The following is a 23008-nucleotide window of genomic DNA, read 5'->3' as shown; positions in this document are numbered from 1 at the left end:
TCGTTGTTGAATGTGGTTATAAACTTATTATGTTTCCTAATCTTAAGTTGTAGTGGAAATTATTATTATGTTGGAGTTTGACATATGTTAAACTATTATTATTTTTTTTTTTGAATTTTGAAAGTGTATTATATCCATGGTTTGATTTACTTGTTTTAGTAGTATTGGCTCACATTGCATGTTGTTTATTTTTTTAGTTAGAATTGATAGATTAGTAATTTTGTCAAACATTTGAATAATGTTATGACATTATATTTATAAATATTGATTTATTTTATCAAATATGAATTCCATGAAGTACTTACAAAACGTATATTTTTAGTTTTTGTAAGTATCTAAACTAAATATTATTAATTTAAAAAATATATAAATTATTTTTACTATATTAGTTATAAACATATGATTACTAATTAATGTATATTCACGAAAAATACCAAATATAATATCATTTATACTTATAAAAATTTATAGGCATATATTTATTATATTAACTTTTAAGTTTTGATAATTACTTTATTTAAAATTTAATCTAATTATGTAATACACTTGTGCAACCAAACAGTAAACTTGTAATTATACTGTAATTACACTATGACAAACAAACAAGTCGTAGTAATTACACAACTGTGTAATTACTAGGCTGTCTAATTACTACCCTAGTAATTACACTAATTCCAATTACCTGATGGCTTTCCAAACTGACCCTAAGGGAATTAGTATTTAAGTCTTGGTGGATAGAGTTATTCAATATCTGTATTGATGGGAGGTAACAGATGCTCTGTGATAGGTTACGCAAGCTGACATGAACACCACAATTTAACAAAAAGTAACCTAGGCGCTAGGAACCTCAGTTACAAGCCGTAAAATTTGTTATTCATGACCATGAGACATATTTCACTAGAGAAAAGATGAATTTTGGTAGCCTATGACTACAAGTATTATGCTTCCTATCAATAACTATAAACGAAAAATCAGACTGCTTTAGGTGATTTATTTTCATATGTTCAAACTTTTGATAGACATAGTTATCCGATGCCTTACTGGTGGGAAATAGTACGTGTCCCGTAAAATTAAGATATGTACAAATTGGGCCGGACACCACAAAAAAAAAAAAAAAGTACCTAGGGCTAGCAGCCTCACAAGTCATATTGAAATTTGTTTCAGCTTCAGCTTTTAACACTGTCAATATACAAAACTTAAATCCTTTACTAAAAACCAACACATTCTAATAATAACCACAGAATGGGTAAAAGCTACAAATATAGTAAAAAGAAGTTTCGAGGTTATGCAAGATTGCGAACCAGTGGAGAGAATTCAAAGGAGGCCATAGCATTATTCACCTGATATAATCATGCCTTTCAATGAATGTTTGACCAAATTTGGACCTACCAAATGCTTTTCTATTTTAATTTTTTTTATTATTACATGCTTTGAACTCAATGTATATACCATTAATATACCAATGCTCTTTGGACGTGCATGTAATGGTAAAGTTATCTCTATATGACCTATAGGTCACGAGTTTAAGCCGTGGAATCAGCCACTGATGCTTGTATCAGGGTAAGCTACTTACATCACACCCTTGGAGTGCTGCCCTTCCCCGTCCCTGAAACCCTGCATGAATGCCAAATACTTTGTACACCGGGTTGCCCTTTCTTTGGACGTGCACTATTCCAATTTCTACTTGCAGAGCAAACTTGTAAAAACATAAGCTCGCTTGCAACTTTTACATTTTAAAACTGTTGCTTATAATAGTTTAACTCTTACTGATATGGTTAAAAAGTCAAAATAATATGTATAAAAGGAACATGTAACCAAAAATGGTTGGAAATCTTAAGTGATTATAAATAAAATGTTTTAAACGCAATTCAGACGTTTTACACTCATCAAGTGTAATATATGTTCTAATAAACATGAAATAGCAACCCATATAACATATATTAGTTAATTTTGCATAAGGGGAAGGCTCATTTTGGTTAGCTTGGTGTCGGTGCCTTTGTACGTGTGAAGAATATTTAGGTAATATTGTTAGTTAGTTAGTAGTTAGTGATGGGTCCCAGTTGACCATGGTTAGGTGGTTAAAACGATAGTTACTTGTTGCAACTATAGTTAAGTTAGAAGTATATATTTTGTAATTACTTCCTTTTCTAATATAAAGAATCATTTTTATTTTCTTCTTTGTGGTCGTCTCCTTCTTCCATTTACTCTCAGCCATGGCAGATCTTTAATCGAGCTTGCATTGATAAATCTGAAGTGTGAACTCAGATTTATCAAATTCACATGGTATCAGAGCAGTGCAAGGTTTAGACTTCCGCAAATTCTGTTAGATCTACAATAATTTTCTCTTTTTCATATCGTCTTCCTCACGAAGCTCGACCAACAACTGTTAATGACGACTGATAAGTTGATAAAATCGATCACACGCATCCTCTATTCGTACATCCTTGAGATACTCCCAGCTCGATTTTGATTCCTGTAAAGCTCACAAGATCAGAAAACTATGGTTTATGGCGTCGATCTATGCGAATTGCATTGCAAGCTAAGAGGAAGCTAGGGTTTGTGCTAGGGACATGCAAAAAGAGCTCATTCGAGCTTGCATTACATGAAGATTGGGAGACATGCAATACAATTGTGCTGTCCTGGATCATGAACACAGTATCTCCGGAATTACTTAGCGGAATTGTGTATGCATCTCACACGCATTTGGTTTGGGAAAATCTGAGAGAAATGTTTGACAAAGTGAATCGTGGGAGGATTTTCAATTGCACAGGGAGATAGCCACTATTTCACAGGGAACAGATTTTGTATCTGCGTATTTCACAAAGCTCAAAGAACTATGGGCTGAATATGATGCGATGATGCCTATTCCTAATTCGAAGGAATATGTTGAGCAACTCCAACAGCAAAGGTTAATGTAGTTTCTGAGTGGACTTAATGAGACTTATGATCAAGCAAGAAGACAGATCCTAATGAAGACTGTAGAGCCAACTCTGAATCAAGCTTATGCCTTGATAATTGAAGATGAAAGCCAGAATTCTAGCTCGGTTGTAGGAAAGAAAGGAGATCCTATTGCTATGCAAGCAGGCAAAGGACAACCAACAATTCAAGCTAACAGATACAAAGGAAAGAAGCCAGGCCACTCTAAGGAGAACTGCTATAAACTTGTTGGATATCCAGATGATTTCAAAAATAGGAAAACATATGCAGCAAACATAACAACTGGAGCCTTTGGAAATGACAAACCAACACAGGAATATGAAGGGAAAGGCAGAGATGATGCATTGAAGGTAGGGCCATACTTCACTGAAGATCAGTACAGGCAGATCCTAAACATGCTGAACAAGGAGACTCCTGAATGTCAAGCCAACATGGTAGGTATGGCTACATCCTTAATGACAAACTTGCCTTGTACAGAATGGATAATTGACTCAGGAGCTACACATCATATTGCAGGTGAATTAGAGGCCTTAGTAGTAAAAGACAAAGTGAACAAACATAGAAATGAACAGGTTTATTTGCCCACAGGAGAAAAGGCTAATATTTCACATATTGGTAAAGCAATCATTCTTGATAAGGAGGAATTATATGATGTGCTGTTTGTGCCTGAGTTCAAGTTCAACCTTTTGTCAGTTTCTAAACTAGCTAGACAACTGTTATGTTCAGTGAATTTCTTTCCTGACTTCTGCCTGTTCTAGGACCTTTACGATGGCAAGGTGAGGGGGATTGGTAGAGAAAAAGGTGGTTTGTACATATTGAAGAAAGGTTTCAAGGGAGATTTGGACAAATTCATCAAAGGAGTAAAACAGTTTGCATCCACAAGCACCAAGAAGGATGAGGAAGATGGAGCACTTTGGCACAGAAGATTAGGCCATGCTTCATTTAGTACTATGAAAAATATAGATTTCTTTCACAATAAAGTAGTAGACATAGCAATAAACAATGACTGCCCTGTATGTCCTCTTGGTAAGCAAAGTAGACTAATGTTTCCTAGAAGTTTGACTACAAGTGAGAAGCCTCTTTCTCTCTTGCATTTGGATGTTTGGGGACCATATAAGCACCAAACTCATGATAGGAAACACTTCTTTCTGACTATTGTTGATGATAATACAAGATATACTTGGATACATTTGCTTCAATTGAAGAGTGATGTCGTTGTGGTGCTTAAGAAATTTCTGTCTATGTTGCAAACACAGTTTCAGTCCAAGGTTAAAATAATTAGGACAGACAATGGAACATGATTCTTTAATAAACACATGACAGAATTGATTGACTCTTATGGGATAATTCATCTGAGCAGTTGTGTATACACTCCACAACAAAATAGAGTGGTGGAGAGAAAACATAGGCATATCCTAGACATAGCAAGAGCAATGAAGTTTCAAGCTAATGTTCCTACAAGATTCTGGGGTTAGTGTGTTAATGCAACAGTCTATGTGATAAATAGATTGCCCACTGTTTTGTTAAATGGAAAGTTTCCATATGAAGCTCTGTATAACAAATTACCAAGTTTGAGTCATTTGAGGGTGTTTAGATGTCTCTGCTATGCTACTAACATGATCAAATAGGACAAGTTTTCACCTAGAGCAAGGGCAGCAATATTTCTGGGATATGAAGAAACACAAAAAGGGATATAGGCTGATGGATTTATCCACTAACTGTTTCTTTATTTGCAGAGATGTAGTATTCAAGGAACATATATTTCCATTTGCAAAACCACCCTCTCAAGTTCCGGTTGTAGGAGAGCACACAACAACAGAGATGTTTGCAACTGAACCTCTCAGCAATACTTTGCAACCTGAGAGGACTGCAAATAATAGCTCAGAAGAGGCAACTGAGCCAAGATGTCATGATGCTAGAAGGAATGAGAATGAAGCAACTGCTGAAGATGTCCATTCTGAGCAGCATTTACCAACAATTGTAGGAGATGGCAACACAGAAGAATGTGCACAGGATGAGCAGCAACTTTCAGCAGTTGCAGAAGACAACAACATAGACATGTCTGAAGGAGAAGCTGTTGCATCTAGTTCAGATGGTGTAAGGTTGATGGCACCAGGGCAACAACAACCAACACTGCAAAATGATGTCATTATCTCACCAGTTGTAGAACCGGGCAACAATGAGATAATGAGATCAAAAAGGACATCAAAGGAACCCTTGTGGTTGCAAGATTATGTAACCACAAAGGGGAGCCAGGGATCCTCATATCCACTAGCTAACTACTTGTCTTATGCCAAGTTGAAGGACAAATGCAAAAGTTTTCTAGCTAATATCTCCATAATGACTGAACCAAAGAACTTTGCTGAGGCTTCAAAGGATAGAAGATGGATTGAAGCAACGGAGATGGAGATCAAGGCACTAGAAGACAACAGGACCCGAGATGTTGTTGATCCGCCAAAAGGAAAAAAAGCAATTGGATCAAAGTGGGTATACAAAATCAAGTACAAAGCTAGTGGAGAAGTGGAAAGGTTTAAGGCCAGATTGGTTGCCAAGGGGTATAGTCAGAGAGAAGGTCTGGATTACAATGAAACCTTCTCACCAGTTGCAAAAATTGGTAACTGTGAGATCTGCTATTGCACTTGCAGCTTCCAGGGGTTGGAATATCTCACAAATGGATGTATATAATGCCTTTCTACAAGGTGATCTATATGAGGAAGTATACATGGAGCTGCCTCAGGGTTTCAGAAAGCAGGGGGAGACAAAGTTTTGCAGGCTGCTGAAATCACTATATGGGCTAAAATAGGCTTCAAGGCAGTGGAATATCAAGCTTAGTGAGGCCCTCATAGCTGCAGGATACATCCAAAGCCTTCATGACTATTCCTTGTTTACTAAGAGGAAAAATGAAGACTTTGTGGCAGTACTAATATATGTAGATGATATGTTGATAACTGGAAACAACACACAATTCATCAATGAGACCACAGAGGTGCTTCTTCAACAATTTAAAGTCAAGTACCTTGGTGATATTAAATATTTCCTGGGGATAGAAGTGCTAAGGTCAAAGAGTGGAATTCTTTTGAACCAAAGGAAGTACTGTCTCCAATTGATTTCTGATTTAAGCATAGGAGGTGCCAAGCCTGTTCTCACTCCAATTGATCTCAATCAAAAGTTCACTTCTGCAGAATTCGACAGACACACTGGTGTTGGAAATGATGAGGTATTATCTGATGCAAATGAATACCAACGACTGGTTGGTAGGCTGATTTATCTTACCATCACTAGGCCAGACATTGTATTTGAAGTACAGACTCTTAGTCAATTCATGCAAGAGCCCAAAAAGTCTCATTGGGATGCAACTGTGAGAGTTGTGAGATATCTCAAATATGAGCCAGGGATGGGAATTTTTCTTGGCAACTCGAATGAAGACAGCTTGACTTACTTCTGTGATGTTGATTGGGCTAGTTGTCCAAACACACGCAGGTCTGTTACAGGTTATTTGATCAAATTTGGTGATTCACTCATTTCTTAGAAGTCGAAAAAATAGCACACATTGTCAAGGAGCTCTACAGAGGCAGAATACAGAAGTTTAGCAGCAGTAACAACAGGGGTTGTGTGGTTATTGGGACTGGTTGCTGAATTAGGTATGACTATCAAACAACCTATGAAAGTCTATTGTGATAGTAAGTCTGCCTTGCAAATAGCAGCCAATCCTATTTTTCACGAACGTACCAAGCACATAGAGATTGACTACCATTTTGTACGAGAAAGAATCAAGCAAGGTCTGCTCATGCCTCTTTTCATAGGCACTAAGGATCAACAAGCTGATTTGTTGACCAAAAGGCTTGGTCATTCTGAGCATACTTTTCTTTTAGGCAAGCTTGGGGTGCTCAATATTTTATACCCTCCAGCTTGAGGGGGATTGTGAAGAATAGTTAGGTAATATTTTTAGTTAGTTAGTAGTTAGTGATGGGTCCCAGCCATGGCAGATCTTCAATCGAGCTTGCATTGATAAATCTGAAGTGTGAACTCAGATTTATCAAGCTCACAATATGGCATTTCAAATTAATTTCGTCTAGATGAACTTGCTTATACTTTCAATTTCAAGTCTGAATAAAGAATGAAGGTTATAACAGGCAGACAGTTGGTGTAAAATTTGTTATTTCGTGATGAATCCTCATAATATGATATTTTGCAATTAATCGCAAATATTGATTCAGAGTTATGACAAATTATATGTTTTACATATCTGAAATTATAATTTTTGAAATTAGTTCAAATATTATATGTTGGAAAAAGAACATATAAAGAAATTATGGGTGAATTTCGTACGAAGTCCAATTATTTCATATTTGGTTGGCTTAAATATTTTGGTTGATATTTTTCTCATGAACTTAAAATAACTTTCCTACAAAAAGAAGGAAAAATATTTTTCAAAACTCGTTTTCAATCTTCCTCACTCCCAACCTCACCCCCTCCCCCCGCCCCACCCTCATCCCCCGCTACCCCCAACATCGTCCACTACTAGAAAACTGCCTAAAACCGTCCAGAAATACCGACCGAAATCGATCAGAAAACTGAAAAAACAGCCAGATTTTCAACCGACTTTAATCCGTCGAAATTAAGTTGGTCGGTAAAAAATAGCGACCGAAGTCGGTCGCAATTTCCGACCAATTTCAGTCGGTAAATTAATTTTCACAAACGAGCCAAAAAGAAAAAATCTGCCTTAGGTCGGTATTTTTCGACCGAATGCCGTCGGTATTTTTAATTATGCAATTAAAAAATGCACCGTCTGGGACTTGAACCAGGGTTTGTATTGTGGTGAGATACTATTCTACCATTAGAATATTCGAACATTTTAGTTTAAGACTTTCTTTTAATTTATTTTTACTCTTTAATTGCATTTTCGCGTGAAAATAACCGACCGATTTCGGTCGGTTTTACTAAAAATATAAAATTGCCGATCGAAGTCGGTCGGGTTTTTAAAATGACTGACTGAAATAACCGACCAATTTCGGTCGATTTTTTGAATATTAATTTAATTTATTTTATATGAAAAACCGACCGATTTCGGTCGGCTTCTTAAAAAATAAATTTCACGTGATGACATTTATGCGCCAAAAAAACCGACCGAAGTCGGTCGGTTTCGTAAAAAAATTAAAAATAAAATAGTTTGACGGTCGGTTTTTCAGTCGGCTTTTTGACCGACCGAAGTCAGTCGGTTGGCCGCGGTCGGTTTTGGCCGAATTTCTAGTAGTGGTCACCACTACTCTGGGCTCTAGATCTCGACCTACCACCCTCTCTCGCTCTTACCTATCTCATCTCATATAGTGTTTGTTAGTAGACTGTATTTGCAAAATAATTCTGGAAATATAAATGAGTATAAACAGAAATGAACATAAACAGAAATGACATAAAACCAATTCGAGCCCACTGAATTCACAGTGTTTCCTTAAGGAATTTAATCCCCTCCTAGTACCCAAGGTTATGGATTATTTCCTCCCAGGATAGAACGAATTACACACTGGTGTAGTGGTACTTCAAACCCCAGTGTTTCAGCGAACACAAAGTTCGGTAGCAAATCACACTTACTTTTTGCTTTGTTTGATGCTAAAAGTATGCAGAAGAAGGGAGAAGAAACTCAGAAAATCGTAGTGAAATTCTGAGCAGAATAGTGTTGTATTTATAGCCAAAGTTAGGCTGAAATCTGAAGAGGTGCAACTCTTCAGAATGGCTGTTTATGCAAAACGCCCACAGCATAAATGCCATTACATAAATGGCCATTTACTCAATAATAAAGAGGGAAAATAAAGAGGGAAAATTGAAGAGGGTAGTTACTTTTCTGTTACCAAAACAGAAAAACGGATTGGATTTAATATTAATATTTAATATTAATATTTTGTTATTAAAACAAATATTTAATAACATTTCTGTTAATATTTTACTATTAACAAATAAATTTGGTCCAAAAAAGTTAATCAATCAATCGATCATTTGACCAAATCCAAATCCAAATCCGAATCCGAATCCGAATCCGAAGCCGAAGCCGAAGCCGAAGCCGTAGCCATAGCCGAAGCCGAAGCCGAGCCGAGCGAGCGACGACGACGACGGCGCGAGGCTTGCCTTCTTCTCAACTCTTTAAGAGCTAGAAGAAGAGCAATTGCTTATATACCCATAAAAAACCTCTTCCTCTTCCAATATTGGACAATGCCCATTTGCCAAGGGGGGGAACTTAAAATTTCACTCAAAAATTTTATTTCCCTCCATTTTCTATTCACCCTCTTTTAAGTATTTAATATATTAATTAAACACATCCAAAACCCAACAGCGACCCCCCGTAAAACCTCTACTTGTGATATTTTATTGGCACACCGCCATTGACTTAGGCCTCGGCGATGCAAGCGATGCCCCGATAAGCCTCTACTTGCGACATTTGGTTTAGCCTTTCCCTCGATATGACTAAGTATCAAGTCACGTTGGACGCTCAATACACAAATAGCATACGTTCCAAGGTCTTGAGGACTTGTTAGATTTTCCGACACTTAGTGTAATATAGAATCAAGGGAGGAGCAAACCTCTTTTCGGATAAGTTAGAAATAGATTGGATTGGAGGGGAGGGATGAATCGGAGTGACAAAGGGCTGAATCTCAGTGGATCGTGGCAGCAAGGCCACTCTGCCACTTACAATACCCCGTCGCGTATTTAAGTCGTCTGCAAAGGATTCTACCGCCGCTCGATGGAAATTGTACTTCAAGGCGGCCACTGCGGCTCTTCCGCCGCGATGACTTAGCCAACGACACGTGCGTTTGGGGGACATAGGCCCCTACTGCGGGTCGGCAAGCGGACGCATGCGTCGCTTCTAGCCCGGATTCTGACTTAGAGGCGTTCAGTCATAATCTAGCGCACGGTAGCTTCGCGCCACTGGCTTTTCAACCAAGCGCGATGACCAATTGTGCGAATCAACGGTTACTCTCGTACTAGGCTGAATTACTATTGCGACACTGTAATCAGTAGGGTAAAACTAACCAGTCTCACGACGGTCTAAGTGTAAATATGCAATCTTACGACACATAAAACAAAAAGAATTGCTAAGCCCAAGATAAAGGGATTAAGCTAAGCACATAGAATATTACACCACATACACTCTGCAGCTTCTTTTTAAGCAATTTTGGTAATATTTTATGTTCAAAACCTCAGATCCAACCCATATCACTAGATTCCCCATCTGTAAAGCTAGTTCATGGAGAGAGAAATATGGAGATTGTATCCCTAGGGTAGCAGACTCAAACCAAATTATGTTTCACTTCTTGGCTTTAATGAACTAAATCAAGGTAAAAAACTCATGTTTTCTGTTTTTGATGCTTCCATGTAGTGTAGGAATCAAGAATGTTTAGTCCAAAGTCATTGCATTGCCTTAAAATAGTGTTATTCAATTCTAACTCTTCGTGTATATTTTTTTACTTCTCTTTTGTGGATTATAAGGTATTGGGACATTCGCCACCGTGCAAAATGAGGACCTTGAGGAGATGCGTCGGATGATTCAACAACTTTCTAGGAACTGTGCGGATGAACGAGAAAAAAGAAAGCATGAAGAGAAGATTAGAGACGCACTTAGGAATGACATAGACTCCCTCGAGGCTCAAGTGAACCACTTAATCGGCTTGCCCCGCTCTCCGCCAAAAAGCCACATTTATGAAGAGGATGAAAGTGATGGAAATAATACAAATGATGAAGAAGATGAGGGGGAATCCGGAGATGAGTGATTTTATGTTTGGTTGGATTGTTGTTTAGTTGGATGTCAACTTTGAATGTTACATTTTGATGTTTAGTTGGATAGTTTTGATGATTGATGGGATAATTTGGATATTTGGATGTTTGATGGGATAATTTGGATGTTTGGAGATAGTATATAAAGTTTTGTTGTTAAGTTGAGTTTTATTGTAGTTGAGTTTTATTGTGGTTGCATTTTAGTTTGTATTGTAATATTCTGCTGGCAGGTGGTGCAACAAAAAATAGGCATTGCCTGCCAAAAATGTACCAGATTTACCAAGGGACCTACCGACAGAGTTCGTCGGAACAATTATTCATTTTCAATCCAGAATTCTTAATTAGCGAGGGAGTCCGTCGGTATACTTGAGCCAAATTTTTAGATTTTGTTGAAAATACCGACGGATATCCATCGGAATATGAATTTATTCATATTTTTAATTTTTATATTACTAAATTAAAATTCTAAACTTACCGATGGTGTCCGTCGGTATTATTAAATTGTTATTTTTAATTTACCGACGGATCGGTATTATTATTATTATTATTATTATTATTATTATTATATTATATTATATTATAATATACGGACTGATATCCGTCGGTAAGTAAAATTTTTTGACCAAACAGCTGTCAGAAATGTACCGATGGCTTTCCGATGGGGTCCGTCGGTACTTACCGGCGGATTCTGTCGCATTTTACCGAGGAAGGATTTACCTACCAACCACTTACTGACGGACTTCCGTCGGTAAAGCCTTGTTACCTACGGACATCCAGTCAATAAATCTGTTCTCTTTCTCTTTACAGTACTTCAATCTCCAGTTTATTTTAATTTGTCCTCACAACCAAATAAAAACATGTTAATATTTAGAGTGTTATTTCAGTAGTTATTTACCTCTATGGTGTAAAAGTCTCTTCTTAAATTTTTCTTCTGCGACTTGGAGGATGAAAAAAAGGCAAAAAGGAAAGAGAGGACTAGATAGAGATATATCCTGAGGTAAGATGATAGACCACTACGAGACAGACTGTCCCAACCTTAGCTTTGTAAAGTTGTCTAAGAGAGGCCTGCTCATACTCGATGTATATGTCTTTGTGTGGTAGAAACAGAGATTCTGTTAATCCTGTAACAAGAGGAAAAAGCTACATGAGAATGTAATGGACATATACCATAGTCATAATCAAGTATAATACAAAGAAGGAAACAACACCTGCTTCTTTCAAGACCATTTAAACAGTAGAAAATTTCTTCACCAAAAAGTGTTGCAGAACAAATAATTGATTTTACCAATCAAATATTTTTGTACTTTTTTGGAACTCAATTAGCAGACGCAAAGACTTAGGATAACACAAAAAAGGTCAGGTTTAAGATTTGATATTTACATCTACATATTCCCCATTGTAGTTTAGTTCTATTTAACTTAAGATAAACATTCAGCAACTAGGACGTTATAATTGATCAATGTTAGAATGTTAAAAGTTAGAAATAGAATATTAGAAGTGTCCAGTTCTAAAGTAGGATATTGTCCAACATTGGAGAGATAACATGCGCATATCGTGGTTAACACCTATAAAATGGTGCTTCTTTTATTTATCCAATCATTAAGTCATCAGTATATTTCCTCTTATCTTTATTTTCTCACTAGATATCAATCCTTTACAGGTAAAGATCTAGGTAGCTTCTGTCTACATGGCAAGTCAGCTGACTAATTTTTTTACTCTTTCATAATTTTAGTACCGTGCCCGTGCTCGTGGCACCACTCACTCTTAGTTTTGGTGAAATTTCGGCCTACCATCCTTTATTGACCAATCCTGCAGTACGTGCCCTCTCTGATTATCGCTTCGGCAGCACAGTGCCTTTTGCCGGCAACTGTTCTAATGGTAGTACTGTATTTCCCTTGTGGTGACCATTTCAGATCATTGTGCCTCCTTTTTGATGATCATTTGGCAGTACCATATTTCTAGCATAAATTTTTCGACAAGATCCTGACGACTAAGCCTTTTCCACTAAGATTCCAATAATCATAACTTTCCGACAATTGTCCAGCAAGATCTCTGGCAACCATATCGTTGATTATGTACTTTATACTTCAATAATAAGCAAACTCGAATTGTTTTTCCCACTTTAATTTCAAAGGGACATGTCAGGTGTTAGAATTAGAAAATTAGAAGTGTCAAGTTCTTACATAAGATATTTCCTAGCATTAGTCGAATTTATATGTGTATTATCATGGTAGACACCTATAAAAGGTGTATTTTGTATTAGCCATAACATCGACTCATCAATATATCTTTTCACTTTTCTTTATTTTCCAACTATCAATAGCTAGAGAAAACAGATAATACTTGGAATGAAAGGAAAAAATTATTAAAAAGGAGAAAAAGAACAAGTGAGGGATTGTCCAAGACTTCAGTTTTTTGTCATCAACCTGTTTCTTAGTGATACATAACTTTTGGTGGTAAGGAAGGAATTCAAGTTTCTTCAACAATCTGTATTTACCACCAAGCTTCACTAGCCATGCGCTACCTTCTTTTTTCCCATTCAATGGTAAGATGTCCGGTCTTCCTTTTTTTATTGCTTCTACCTCCAATTCAATTAATTGATCATCTTCCTTTATTCCAGAAGGAGGGGGGGGTCCCAGCCTAGTGGATCAAATTGATAAACTGCTTATCCTTCTGCACTCTTATATTATTTTTTCTACTATCTTCAGTGTCTTTTCACCTCCTCTTAACGAGGAAACGAATGTTCTGCAACGGAATTGAGGTAAATCTTTTGTTTTACAACCAATACCAATACCTTATTGTGTAGGGCTTAAGAGATTTGTCACAGCCCTTATTATTTCAAAATCCTAGTTAACAAAGTTATTTCAGTGTCAATACACTTTAAAAAATTTGGCTTATACATGTCTCCATTAAAGAATACTTATAATTTTTTGGCTTATACATGTCTCCATAAAAGTACATCCTCAATATATCATTTACAAGCAATGTGAGAACAACACAAGAGAATTCATAAAATTTTTTTAGTTCTTTAATATTTACTCATGTGAATTCTCTTTTATTTTTGCACATCATACTTAAGTTAACATGTATACCATGACGTGTGCAATTATCAATAAACTCTAAATTTATTATGATATGAGTTTTTATATCAATAAACATCCACTTTATTGTGGTATTTTTTATTTGTGTAGTACAAACTGGACAATAAAGTATAACACCCCATACATTCGGACTAGATTTGGATAGGTTAAATGGGTATTAATCTGATATTTTAGACATATGAAGTCCTAGCGGGATGAGTATATATGGGTGAACAAAATTCGACAAAATCAACTAAGTTTACAAAAGGTCCGTCTTCCAGCAGCAGTTAGTGAAAACTTGTAAGGAATTTGGGAAAACTCAAAAGATGCAAGTTGTAGGCCTTTGAAATAGATTTCCAACGATATATTATGGAGCCCGAACGGATCTCTGTGCAAAAAGTTTTGTGGGCTTTACAGAAAAGTGCACAATATGCGCGCCTCATGCGCGGCCGCGCACTTGTGGGAGTGTTAGTGCCATTTTGCACGGTCAGGCCTTCTGGTGCACGGGGAGCGCACTTGGGGGTTCATTTTAAAGCCCTACTTCGTCCACCACACCCCCAAAACACAAAAACTTGCTCTAGAAATGAGAGCTCTCAAAAACCTAACTCCTTAAGGGTCCCTCCACCATCCAAGGTAAGTTCTAATGGTGATTCTAAGTTAATTTCAATTTCCCAACATCTTATTAACATGGGTAAACCATCCATATCATTAGATATTTGATTGGGACATCATTGTTGAGAGAAGGAACCCTAGAACTCGAATTTAAGGGGATTGAACTTCAAAAAGGTAATGTCATCACCCTCTAATTGATTCTAGCATTAGATTAATCATTATAGACTCTAGTTCATGAGATATGAGTTGATGGGTTTGATAGAAAAGCATGACGGTTATAGGTTTGGGGTGTTGATTGTTGATTATTGGTTAAGGGTGTTGTTTACCTTATGGGTGATAAAGAATGATGTTGATTGTAACCATTTGAGACTTTAGAATTTATCTAGGAGCAAGAGAATGGGTTATTGGGTGTAGAGACACCATTAATAAGGATTATGAAGCTTTATTATCACCAAGTGTTTGATAAAATGCTTAAGTGTCCAAATTATGAGTATCATAGCTAATATGGAATCCCTTTGAGTTGTATTGCTATAGATTAAAGATGAAAGGGTTGACAAATGTTGTAATACGCTCAGGAGCAGGAAGTTAAGGTATGGGAGGCTAATTCTCTATGTTTGGGAATGTTAATGATTCTCCCTACACTATGTTTCTTTTACCACGTTACTAATTACCTCAGAAATACAATTAAGCCTAATTCATTGAATAATTGCATAACTTCTATTCTCTAGCTTCATAACTCGTTCATGACTTTCATTCTGAACGTTGTGAGCTCAGTGCGTATTCAATATAGACTTGGGTTTGATGCCCCTGTGTCTTAGTATAGATTACTCAGTATGCCGTGAACAGTTGAAGTTTCAGTGTTCATAATCAGTTCAAGAATACATATCTCAGTCTAGTCCTATTCAGTATTCCAGTATTATATAACTCGGTGTGATCCCGTATTCCAGCATCAGTAACTCAGTGTGATCCAGTATTTCACTATCACGTATTGCAGTATGATTCTCATTTCCTAATTTTAAATCCCTGAATGTTGAACTCCTGTCTTTGGGCCTGAGGCCGCAGTTTATGCTTTATACATCTTTAGGCCTGAGGCCGCAGTTATGTATACATATACTTGGGCCCGAGGCTGCAGTTGTGCACACATATATATTGGGCCTGAGGTCGTAGTTTAATATTAAGATAAACATATTGTTCATCATTCAGAAGAGGCAATATTCATATTCTTACTTCCTTTGTTCTGTTCAGTTATCAATTATCACTTATCATTTCAGTTATCAGTTATCATTTCAGTTTCTGTTTCAATAGTTATCATTTTAGTATCAATTATCAATTCTCAATTATCAGCTTTGTTTCATTTTCAGCATTTATAATTCTTTCTTTCAGTTGTTTTACATACCGGTAGAATTCAAATGTACTGACGTCCTTTTTGCCGGGGCCTGCATCTCACGATGCAAGTAATGATTTACAGGTTGACGATTTAGAGCGCTAGGATTCTCGTACCAGGTATTTAGTGATCCCCAGTTCTTCCGGGGCATTATCATTACCGTACAATCTTCAGTATTTTAGACAGTCAGTGTTTTCAGTACTTCATTAGAGGCTTCATAGACTAGAGTAACAGTTAGACAGAATCACATGCATTTAAGGTTAAGCAATGTTGCTACATATATGTTTTAGGCCTATATTAGTGTTTCCGCATTTGATTTATATCATTTAGACTTTCAGTATATCAGAATGTGTTAGTTTATCTTCCGCATTCAGTATGTTATGATATCACATTGATTCAGCCAGACAGTTGGTTCGCTCGGCCACATGTAGTCAGACACCGAGTGCCGTGTTACGTCCAAGCCCAGGTTCGGGGCGTGACATAAAGCGGGTAATTTTTCACATACATATTACCCCCTCCCCCTACAAGTTGTAGTAATAGAAGATATCAAATCTTTTCTTTATTTATAGTCTCGATATAACCAACCGCTTTCGCGAATACCTTAGAAACTCAATTAAGTTTCTTTGAGACTTACTACAACATAATGCCTTATTGATAATCAATTTTATTCCTCCAAAATAGTAATAATTGGCTCTTTTAGAGCTCTCAATTAATTTGGTACTACCACATATTCATTATTCATCAACATCCATATGGTGAGTATCTCTTTTAAAGAGAAAGTTATACCATTATGGTTATGGTCAGAATTCTATACAAGATCTGTTCCTTCCATTACTATTGCCCTTTAATAATCACATTGCCAAATATTTTGGCGTACAATAGGTATGTGACCAACGACCATTCATGCCATAATAATGACATTATTTTCTTATATCATCTCAAACCTCTTTCTAGAGGTGAATGTTGTATATCCACTACCACTAGCATGTTCATATTCTTCCAAGAATGAATATGTATTCATAAATCACATGTTATCATTCACATTATGAATGGGCCATAGTCATGTATATGTGCTTTACGAAATCTCGTGTCAAATCGATGACAAACATTAATTTCACAGAGTGAAGGATTATTTTGAGAATTCTTATTGTTCTCATTACCACGATGATGACGATTATAATTTCGTCTATTTTCACGTCCACATCCATTGATACCTTTACGGTAACAATTTTGTCTTCATACTCGCATATTGCTACACATTCTCTTAAGAGAATAAGAATGAAGCAAATTTAATGGGACGGATTTCCATTTCTTTGCCTACAATCATACATGAATTTGATCATGGCAACGCATAGAAATTTTATCACTTTGGGAGGTTATAATTTCTTACAAACTCTATTAGAGTTATAATCAAAATTTATTGTCTTTGCTTGTATTTAAAACTAAATTATAGAATTTCAAGAATTTAAAAGAGAAAAACAAAGTAAAATACTTACCTTAAATCCAAAATTTAATCATGAAGGAAGTTCATAGAACAATTTACAATTATTATGCTCAATCCCAAATCTTCTACTCAATTGGTTAGAATCTCGTGTTGATAACGTGTTATAAAATAATAAGATAAGAAGAAGAGTATTGCAGAGAAAAGTAGGGAGAGAGAATTCTTATTGATTTGTAATCAATTACAATGGAATAGAACTCCTTTATTTATAGGGGAAAAGTGACTTAGCCGCCAAGTAAAATCCGTACAATCTCTCTAAAATATAGATTCACCTTAAATAGAATTCTATTTATAACATAATCATTAATTCTACTAATAAAAATCGTAAAAAGCCAAAGCTTCTAACCAAANTGCTTTGTTTGATGCTAAAAGTATGCAGAAGAAGGAGAAGAAACTCAGAAAATCGTAGTGAAATTCTGAGCAGAATAGTGTTGTATTTATAGCCAAAGTTAGGCTGAAATCTGAAGAGGTGCAACTCTTCAGAATGGTTGTTTATGCAAAACGCCCACAGCATAAATGCCATTACATAAATGGCCATTTACTCAATAATAAAGAGGGAAAATAAAGAGGGAAAATTGAAGAGGGTAGTTACTTTTCTGTTACCAAAACAGAAAAACGGATTGGATTTAATATTAATATTTAATATTAATATTTTGTTATTAAAACAAATATTTAATAACATTTCTGTTAATATTTTACTATTAACAAATAAATTTGGTCCAAAAAGTTAATCAATCAATCGATTGACCGAATCCGAAGCCGAAGCCGAAGCCGAAGTCGAAGCCGAGCCGAGCGAGCGACGACGACGACGGCGCGAGGCTTGCCTTCTTCTCAACTCTTTAAGAGCTAGAAGAAGAGCAATTGCTTATATACCCATAAAAAACCTCTTCCTCTTCCAATATGGGACAATGCCCATTTGCCAAGGGGGGAACTTAAAATTTCACTCAAAAATTTTATTTTCCTCCATTTCCCATTTACCCTCTTTTAAGTATTTAATATATTAATTAAACACATCCAAAACCCAACAGTGTTTGCCTCAATTTTTCTGCTATCTAACCGAACACTAAAGTTACTTATTTTTCAAGAAAATATTTATCTTCGTACCAAACACACCCTACGAATTTGACATTTTGACTCCAAAACATAAAAGGTGGAGCACATTTTTGACAAATCAGCCCATCAAGTACCTATATATATAGCTCATACCCCACCCCTTAAATCTCAAAACATGCTATTTTGAGAGAAAAACAAGTATAGAATTTGCATGCATATACATTTCTTCTTTCTATCTTTAGATCTTATAAACTTTCTATATCAATCTCTTATCCTTGTCAATTAAAATGCCAGATTCACCACCATCATTACCAACAACAAGAAAAATTCCATTTCCACCACCACCATTGAAGATAAGGGTAAATAGCCCTTCAATGTCAGAGTTAAAGAAAAGTCTATTTTCACCTAATTCATTGAGGTCTCCAACAATTAGGATACCAACATTCAAGTCTCAAAAATCCATGTTGTTGTTGGCTTATGTTTTCACTTTCTTATTTGTTACATGTGCTATCTTTTTTATCTTCAATAATCCTCCCATTAACCATTCTTTCAAGAAAGTTCTCAATAAGAGATCACAGTTCTCCACATTTTTCTCACACTATTTCTCCTCCAATAATTACACCTCTAATCAAAACTCAACTGGTTACTCTCTCCCATTTAACAGGAAAACAAATGGGGTTTTTGGGAAACTGAATGATTCTAATTCTGTTTCTCATCAAAATGGGTTTTCAATATCTCCTAGCCAAATGAATGACTCTGAAAATGGCGAAAAGGGTTTACAGAATTCAATGAAGAATGAAGAGGAAGAGAAACAAAAGGTGAATTTCTCATCAAATTATGTGAGAAATGAAACATCAACTGAAAATCAAAAGAATGAGCCTTGGTGGGAAGTATTGAGTCATTGTGATGTTTTTGATGGGAAGTGGGTGAAAGATGATGCTAACCCTTTATATGAACCTGGTTCTTGTCCTTTTATAGATGAGCCATTCGATTGTTATAGAAATGGAAGGCCTGATAATGGGTATGAGAAATATAGATGGCAGCCTAAGCACTGTAACATTCCAAGGTAATAAGCTACTTCAAATGATTTTGATTTTTTCTGTACAGCATCTATATGCATTACTAGGCTTGAAGGAGAGGCACAATGGTAAAGTTATAGCCATGTGGTCAGGAGGTCATGGGTTTAAGTTGCAAAAATAGCTTCTTAGAGGAATGCAAGGTAAGGTCGTGTAAAATAGACCAATGTAGTCCGGCCCTTCCAGACCCACGTATAGTGGAAGCCTAATACACTGGGCTGCCCTTAGTTTATGCATCTATGGGCTTGAAGCGGAGCCTTGGCTTAAAGGTTCTGCTTTGGTTTAAACCGCGGAAACAGTCTCTAGCAGAAAAGCAAGGTAAGACTATGTACAATAAACCTAATGTTGTTAGACCCGTTTCGGACCATGCTCATAGAAAAAGTTTAGTTCATTGGGCTGCCCTTATTTTTTCCAATGCATTGCTAAGCTTGAAGGGAGACTTGGTGCAAGGTAAAAGTTGCGGCTGTGTGACTAGGAGGTCACATGTTTAAGAAGTGGAAACCTAATATGGCCTGGCCCTTTTCAGAACCGATGTATAGTAGGTGCTGTGTGGTCGACCCTTCCGGACCCACGTAGAGTGGAAGCTTAGTACATTGGGCTTTATGCATTTATAGGCTTGAAGTTGAGCCTTGGCTTAAAGGTTCTGCCTTGGTTTAAGCTGCGGAAATAGTCTCTAAAAGAAATGCAAGGTAAGACTGTGTATAATAGACCTAATGTTGTTCGACCCTGCACATAGAAAAAGCGTAGTTCATTGGCTGCCCCTATATATTTTAATGCATTGCTAAGCTTGAAGGAGAGACTTGGTGCAAGGAAAAAGTTACGACCATGTTAGCAGGAGGTCACATGTTTAAGAAGTGGAAACCTAATACGGTTTGGCCCTTTTCAGACCCCGTGTATAATAGGAGTTTAGTGCACTGACCTTCCTTTCTTATGCAATTGCTTGGCTTAATTCTGAGAATGTTCTTTCTCTTAAATAGTGTTACTTTATTTTTCAGGTTGAATGCCAAAGAAATGTTGGAACTTTTGAGAGGAAAGCGATTAGTCTATGTTGGTGACTCTCTGAACAGGAATATGTGGGAATCAATGGTTTGTCTCCTCAGAAATTCTGTTGAAGACAAGAGCAGAGTTTTTGAGGTATCTGGAAGAGAAGATTTCAAGAAAGAGGGTGCTTATTCTTTTATATTCGCGGTATGTTTCTTCGTTTCACTTGTCTTTTTCATCTACATTAACGTCGGATTATTCAACAAAGTGTTGTTGCATCTTAGTAAAAGGAGGTGAAAGGACAGGAGGAGAAGAGAGTAGGAGGTTAAGGATTTATCTGTTCTAGATGGTGCATCTGCATCGCGTCGGAAGCAAAAGTTTTGGATATTAACAGTCTAACAGATCAATGAAGATGAAGGTAATGTGGTGCAGCTAAATTGCTGGATTGAGAAAGTAAAAGGGCAGCCAAGTGCACGAAGCATCCCGCGTTTGGTCCGGGGAAGGGCCGCACCCCAAGAGGGTGTGATGTAGGCAGCCTACCTTGCTGCAAGATCAGTGACTGATTTCACGGCTCGAACCCGTGCCCCATAGGTCACACGGAGACAACTTTGCCGTTGCTCCAAGGCTCTCCTTCCAAATGGTGCAATGATCTGTAAAAGATATGAATTGCTCTTGCATTATATGTCCAAAGTTTTCCTTGGTCCTTGTTGTTTCACTATAAAGTTGACAAAGGTTTTGAAAAAGGAAAATGAAATACTACATAGTTAGTTACCAATTTAGTTTCATTAATTCCTTGAAACAATCTGCTGAACCGTTGTTGATTGTTTGTGCAGGACTATAATTGTTCAGTAGAGTTTGTACGTTCAACGTTTCTGGTTCAAGAATGGGAAATGCCAGATGGAAATGGATCAACTAAAGAAACACTCAGATTAGATCTGGTAGAAAGGTCATGTGACAAATACAAAGGAGCTGATATCCTTGTCTTTAACACAGGGCATTGGTGGACTCATGAGAAAACATCCGAAGGGTAATATTTCTCCGTCCATTTCTACATTCGATCATGTTTTTCTGCATCTTTTTTGCAGAAGGAAATAGATTAGGATGTTTATTTGGATTTCATTCTTGAAAGCTAATTTACTATGTATGGACAAACTTTTAGGAAGGGTTACTATCAAGAAGGTAGTCATGTTTATGGTGAATTAAACGTTGTTGAGGCGTTTCGCAAGGCAATGACAACATGGGCAAGATGGATTGAGACCAATGTAGATCCTCTGAAGACCGACGTTTTCTTTAGAGGCTATTCAGTCTCTCATTTCAGGTAACTCAAAGATGTCCTTATTTTACCTTCTAGTATTCAAGAAAAGCCCCCAAGACTTTGGTTCACTAGTAATAGTGCAACGATGTGATGTGTGGATTAGACACACGTATGTGTTGGCACGTACGGACCAAAAGCCTAATAATTAAGTAGAAAATAATAGAGGGACAAATTTTTATCCACCAAATCGTGCACCAACTGACCCTCGTAGATTCCTCAGTTATCAAAACATTCAAGGAAAAATATTACAGAAGTGATCAAGTTTTCTTTTGGTGTTTGTGTTTTTTGGCAGTGGAGGCGAGTGGTATGCCGGTGGAAAATGTGATAGTGATACAGAGCCACTTAAGGATGAGAAAGATTTGTCACCTTCTCTGTATCCTTCAATAATGGGAATGTTAGAGGATGTGATAAGGTGGATGAAGACACCAGTATACTATTTGAATGTTACCATAATGTCAGATTTCCGCAAGGATGGACATCCATCGATATACAGGAAGCCAAATATGACAGACGAGGAGAGGAGGACGACGATAAGGTATCAAGATTGCAGCCATTGGTGCCTTCCTGGTGTACCAGACACTTGGAATGAGCTACTATATGCTCAACTATTGATGAAACATTATCAGAAACAACACAAACAACAGCAGCAGCAGATAGGTTCTTAGGCAAATATAGCTATAGTATTGTATAGATATGATATTGTGGGACGAAATATGTCTCGGTTAGTTTTAGTTTTTCCCTGATTGGAAATCAGGGTTGGCAACATGACATCGGCTGGCAAAAACTGTCTCTGTTAGTTGTAGTAGCTTTTCCTAATGAGAAGCCGGAGACGATTGCCATTAGCTACAGATAGTTCAATGTAGAACTACTTATCCAACAATGTAGTTGCAAGTTGCTATTACTTTACTGTGCTATAATATGAGGTAAAAAGTATATACACATCCTTACTGCTAGCTTTCAATTAGTGATTTCAACATTTTAGATAGCTAATATCATCTCAGGTTAGACAAAATATAGCTTCATAAATAAATTGTTTTAGCATTTGGTTGGAGACAAAAGAGAGATCTTGATTCACTTTAGCTTTAGGCAACATAAACAACAAGCAATTAATCAGTATCAGTGATAACTTTAGAATAATTTTAGTAAAGCTTATGATTGATGTAAATGGAGGAGTCATCCCTATCATAGTTTAGACTCACTGTAATGTGCACACACCTAGACTTTTTTTGCTTATGCTTCTCAAATGATGGAGAATGGGAATGTACCTTCTCAACCGACGAGATGACGGGGTAAAGGGAAAAAACT

General features: G+C 36.7%; 2 protein-coding genes across 2 annotated transcripts in view; both read left to right on the top strand.

Moving 5' to 3' along the window:
• Window positions 1–10882, top strand: part of LOC109219745 — a 36290-nt gene extending 25408 nt beyond the window's left edge. Inside the window, exon 3 of the mRNA XM_019384218.1 lies at window positions 10417–10882. Within this exon, the coding sequence (XP_019239763.1) occupies window positions 10417–10697 (281 nt within the window). The 3' untranslated portion in view covers window positions 10698–10882. The remainder of the gene's footprint in view (window positions 1–10416) is intronic.
• Window positions 10883–18517: 7635 nt separating this feature from the next.
• Window positions 18518–22642, top strand: LOC109219748 (protein trichome birefringence-like 4). The gene is made up of 5 exons (XM_019384220.1): window positions 18518–19397; window positions 20403–20595; window positions 21222–21415; window positions 21548–21706; window positions 21996–22642. The coding sequence occupies exons 1-5, from the start codon at window positions 18619–18621 to the stop codon at window positions 22366–22368; spliced, it is 1698 nt and encodes a 565-aa protein (XP_019239765.1). The 5' UTR covers window positions 18518–18618; the 3' UTR covers window positions 22369–22642.
• The last annotated feature ends 366 nt before the right edge of the window (window positions 22643–23008 follow it).

Source organism: Nicotiana attenuata, unplaced genomic scaffold (assembly GCF_001879085.1).
Source record: "Nicotiana attenuata strain UT unplaced genomic scaffold, NIATTr2, whole genome shotgun sequence".
Taxonomy (NCBI): domain Eukaryota; kingdom Viridiplantae; phylum Streptophyta; class Magnoliopsida; order Solanales; family Solanaceae; genus Nicotiana; species Nicotiana attenuata.
This window is presented reverse-complemented; position numbering and strand designations above follow the sequence as displayed.

Coding starts and splice junctions, on each gene's coding strand:
- LOC109219748 (XM_019384220.1), top strand. CDS start 18,619: ATGCCAGATTCACCACCATCATTACCAACAACAAGAAAAATTCCATTT. Junction 19,398..20,402: donor AAGCACTGTAACATTCCAAG/GTAATAAGCTAC, acceptor TTTATTTTTCAG/GTTGAATGCCAAAGAAATGT. Junction 21,707..21,995: donor TATTCAGTCTCTCATTTCAG/GTAACTCAAAGA, acceptor GTTTTTTGGCAG/TGGAGGCGAGTGGTATGCCG.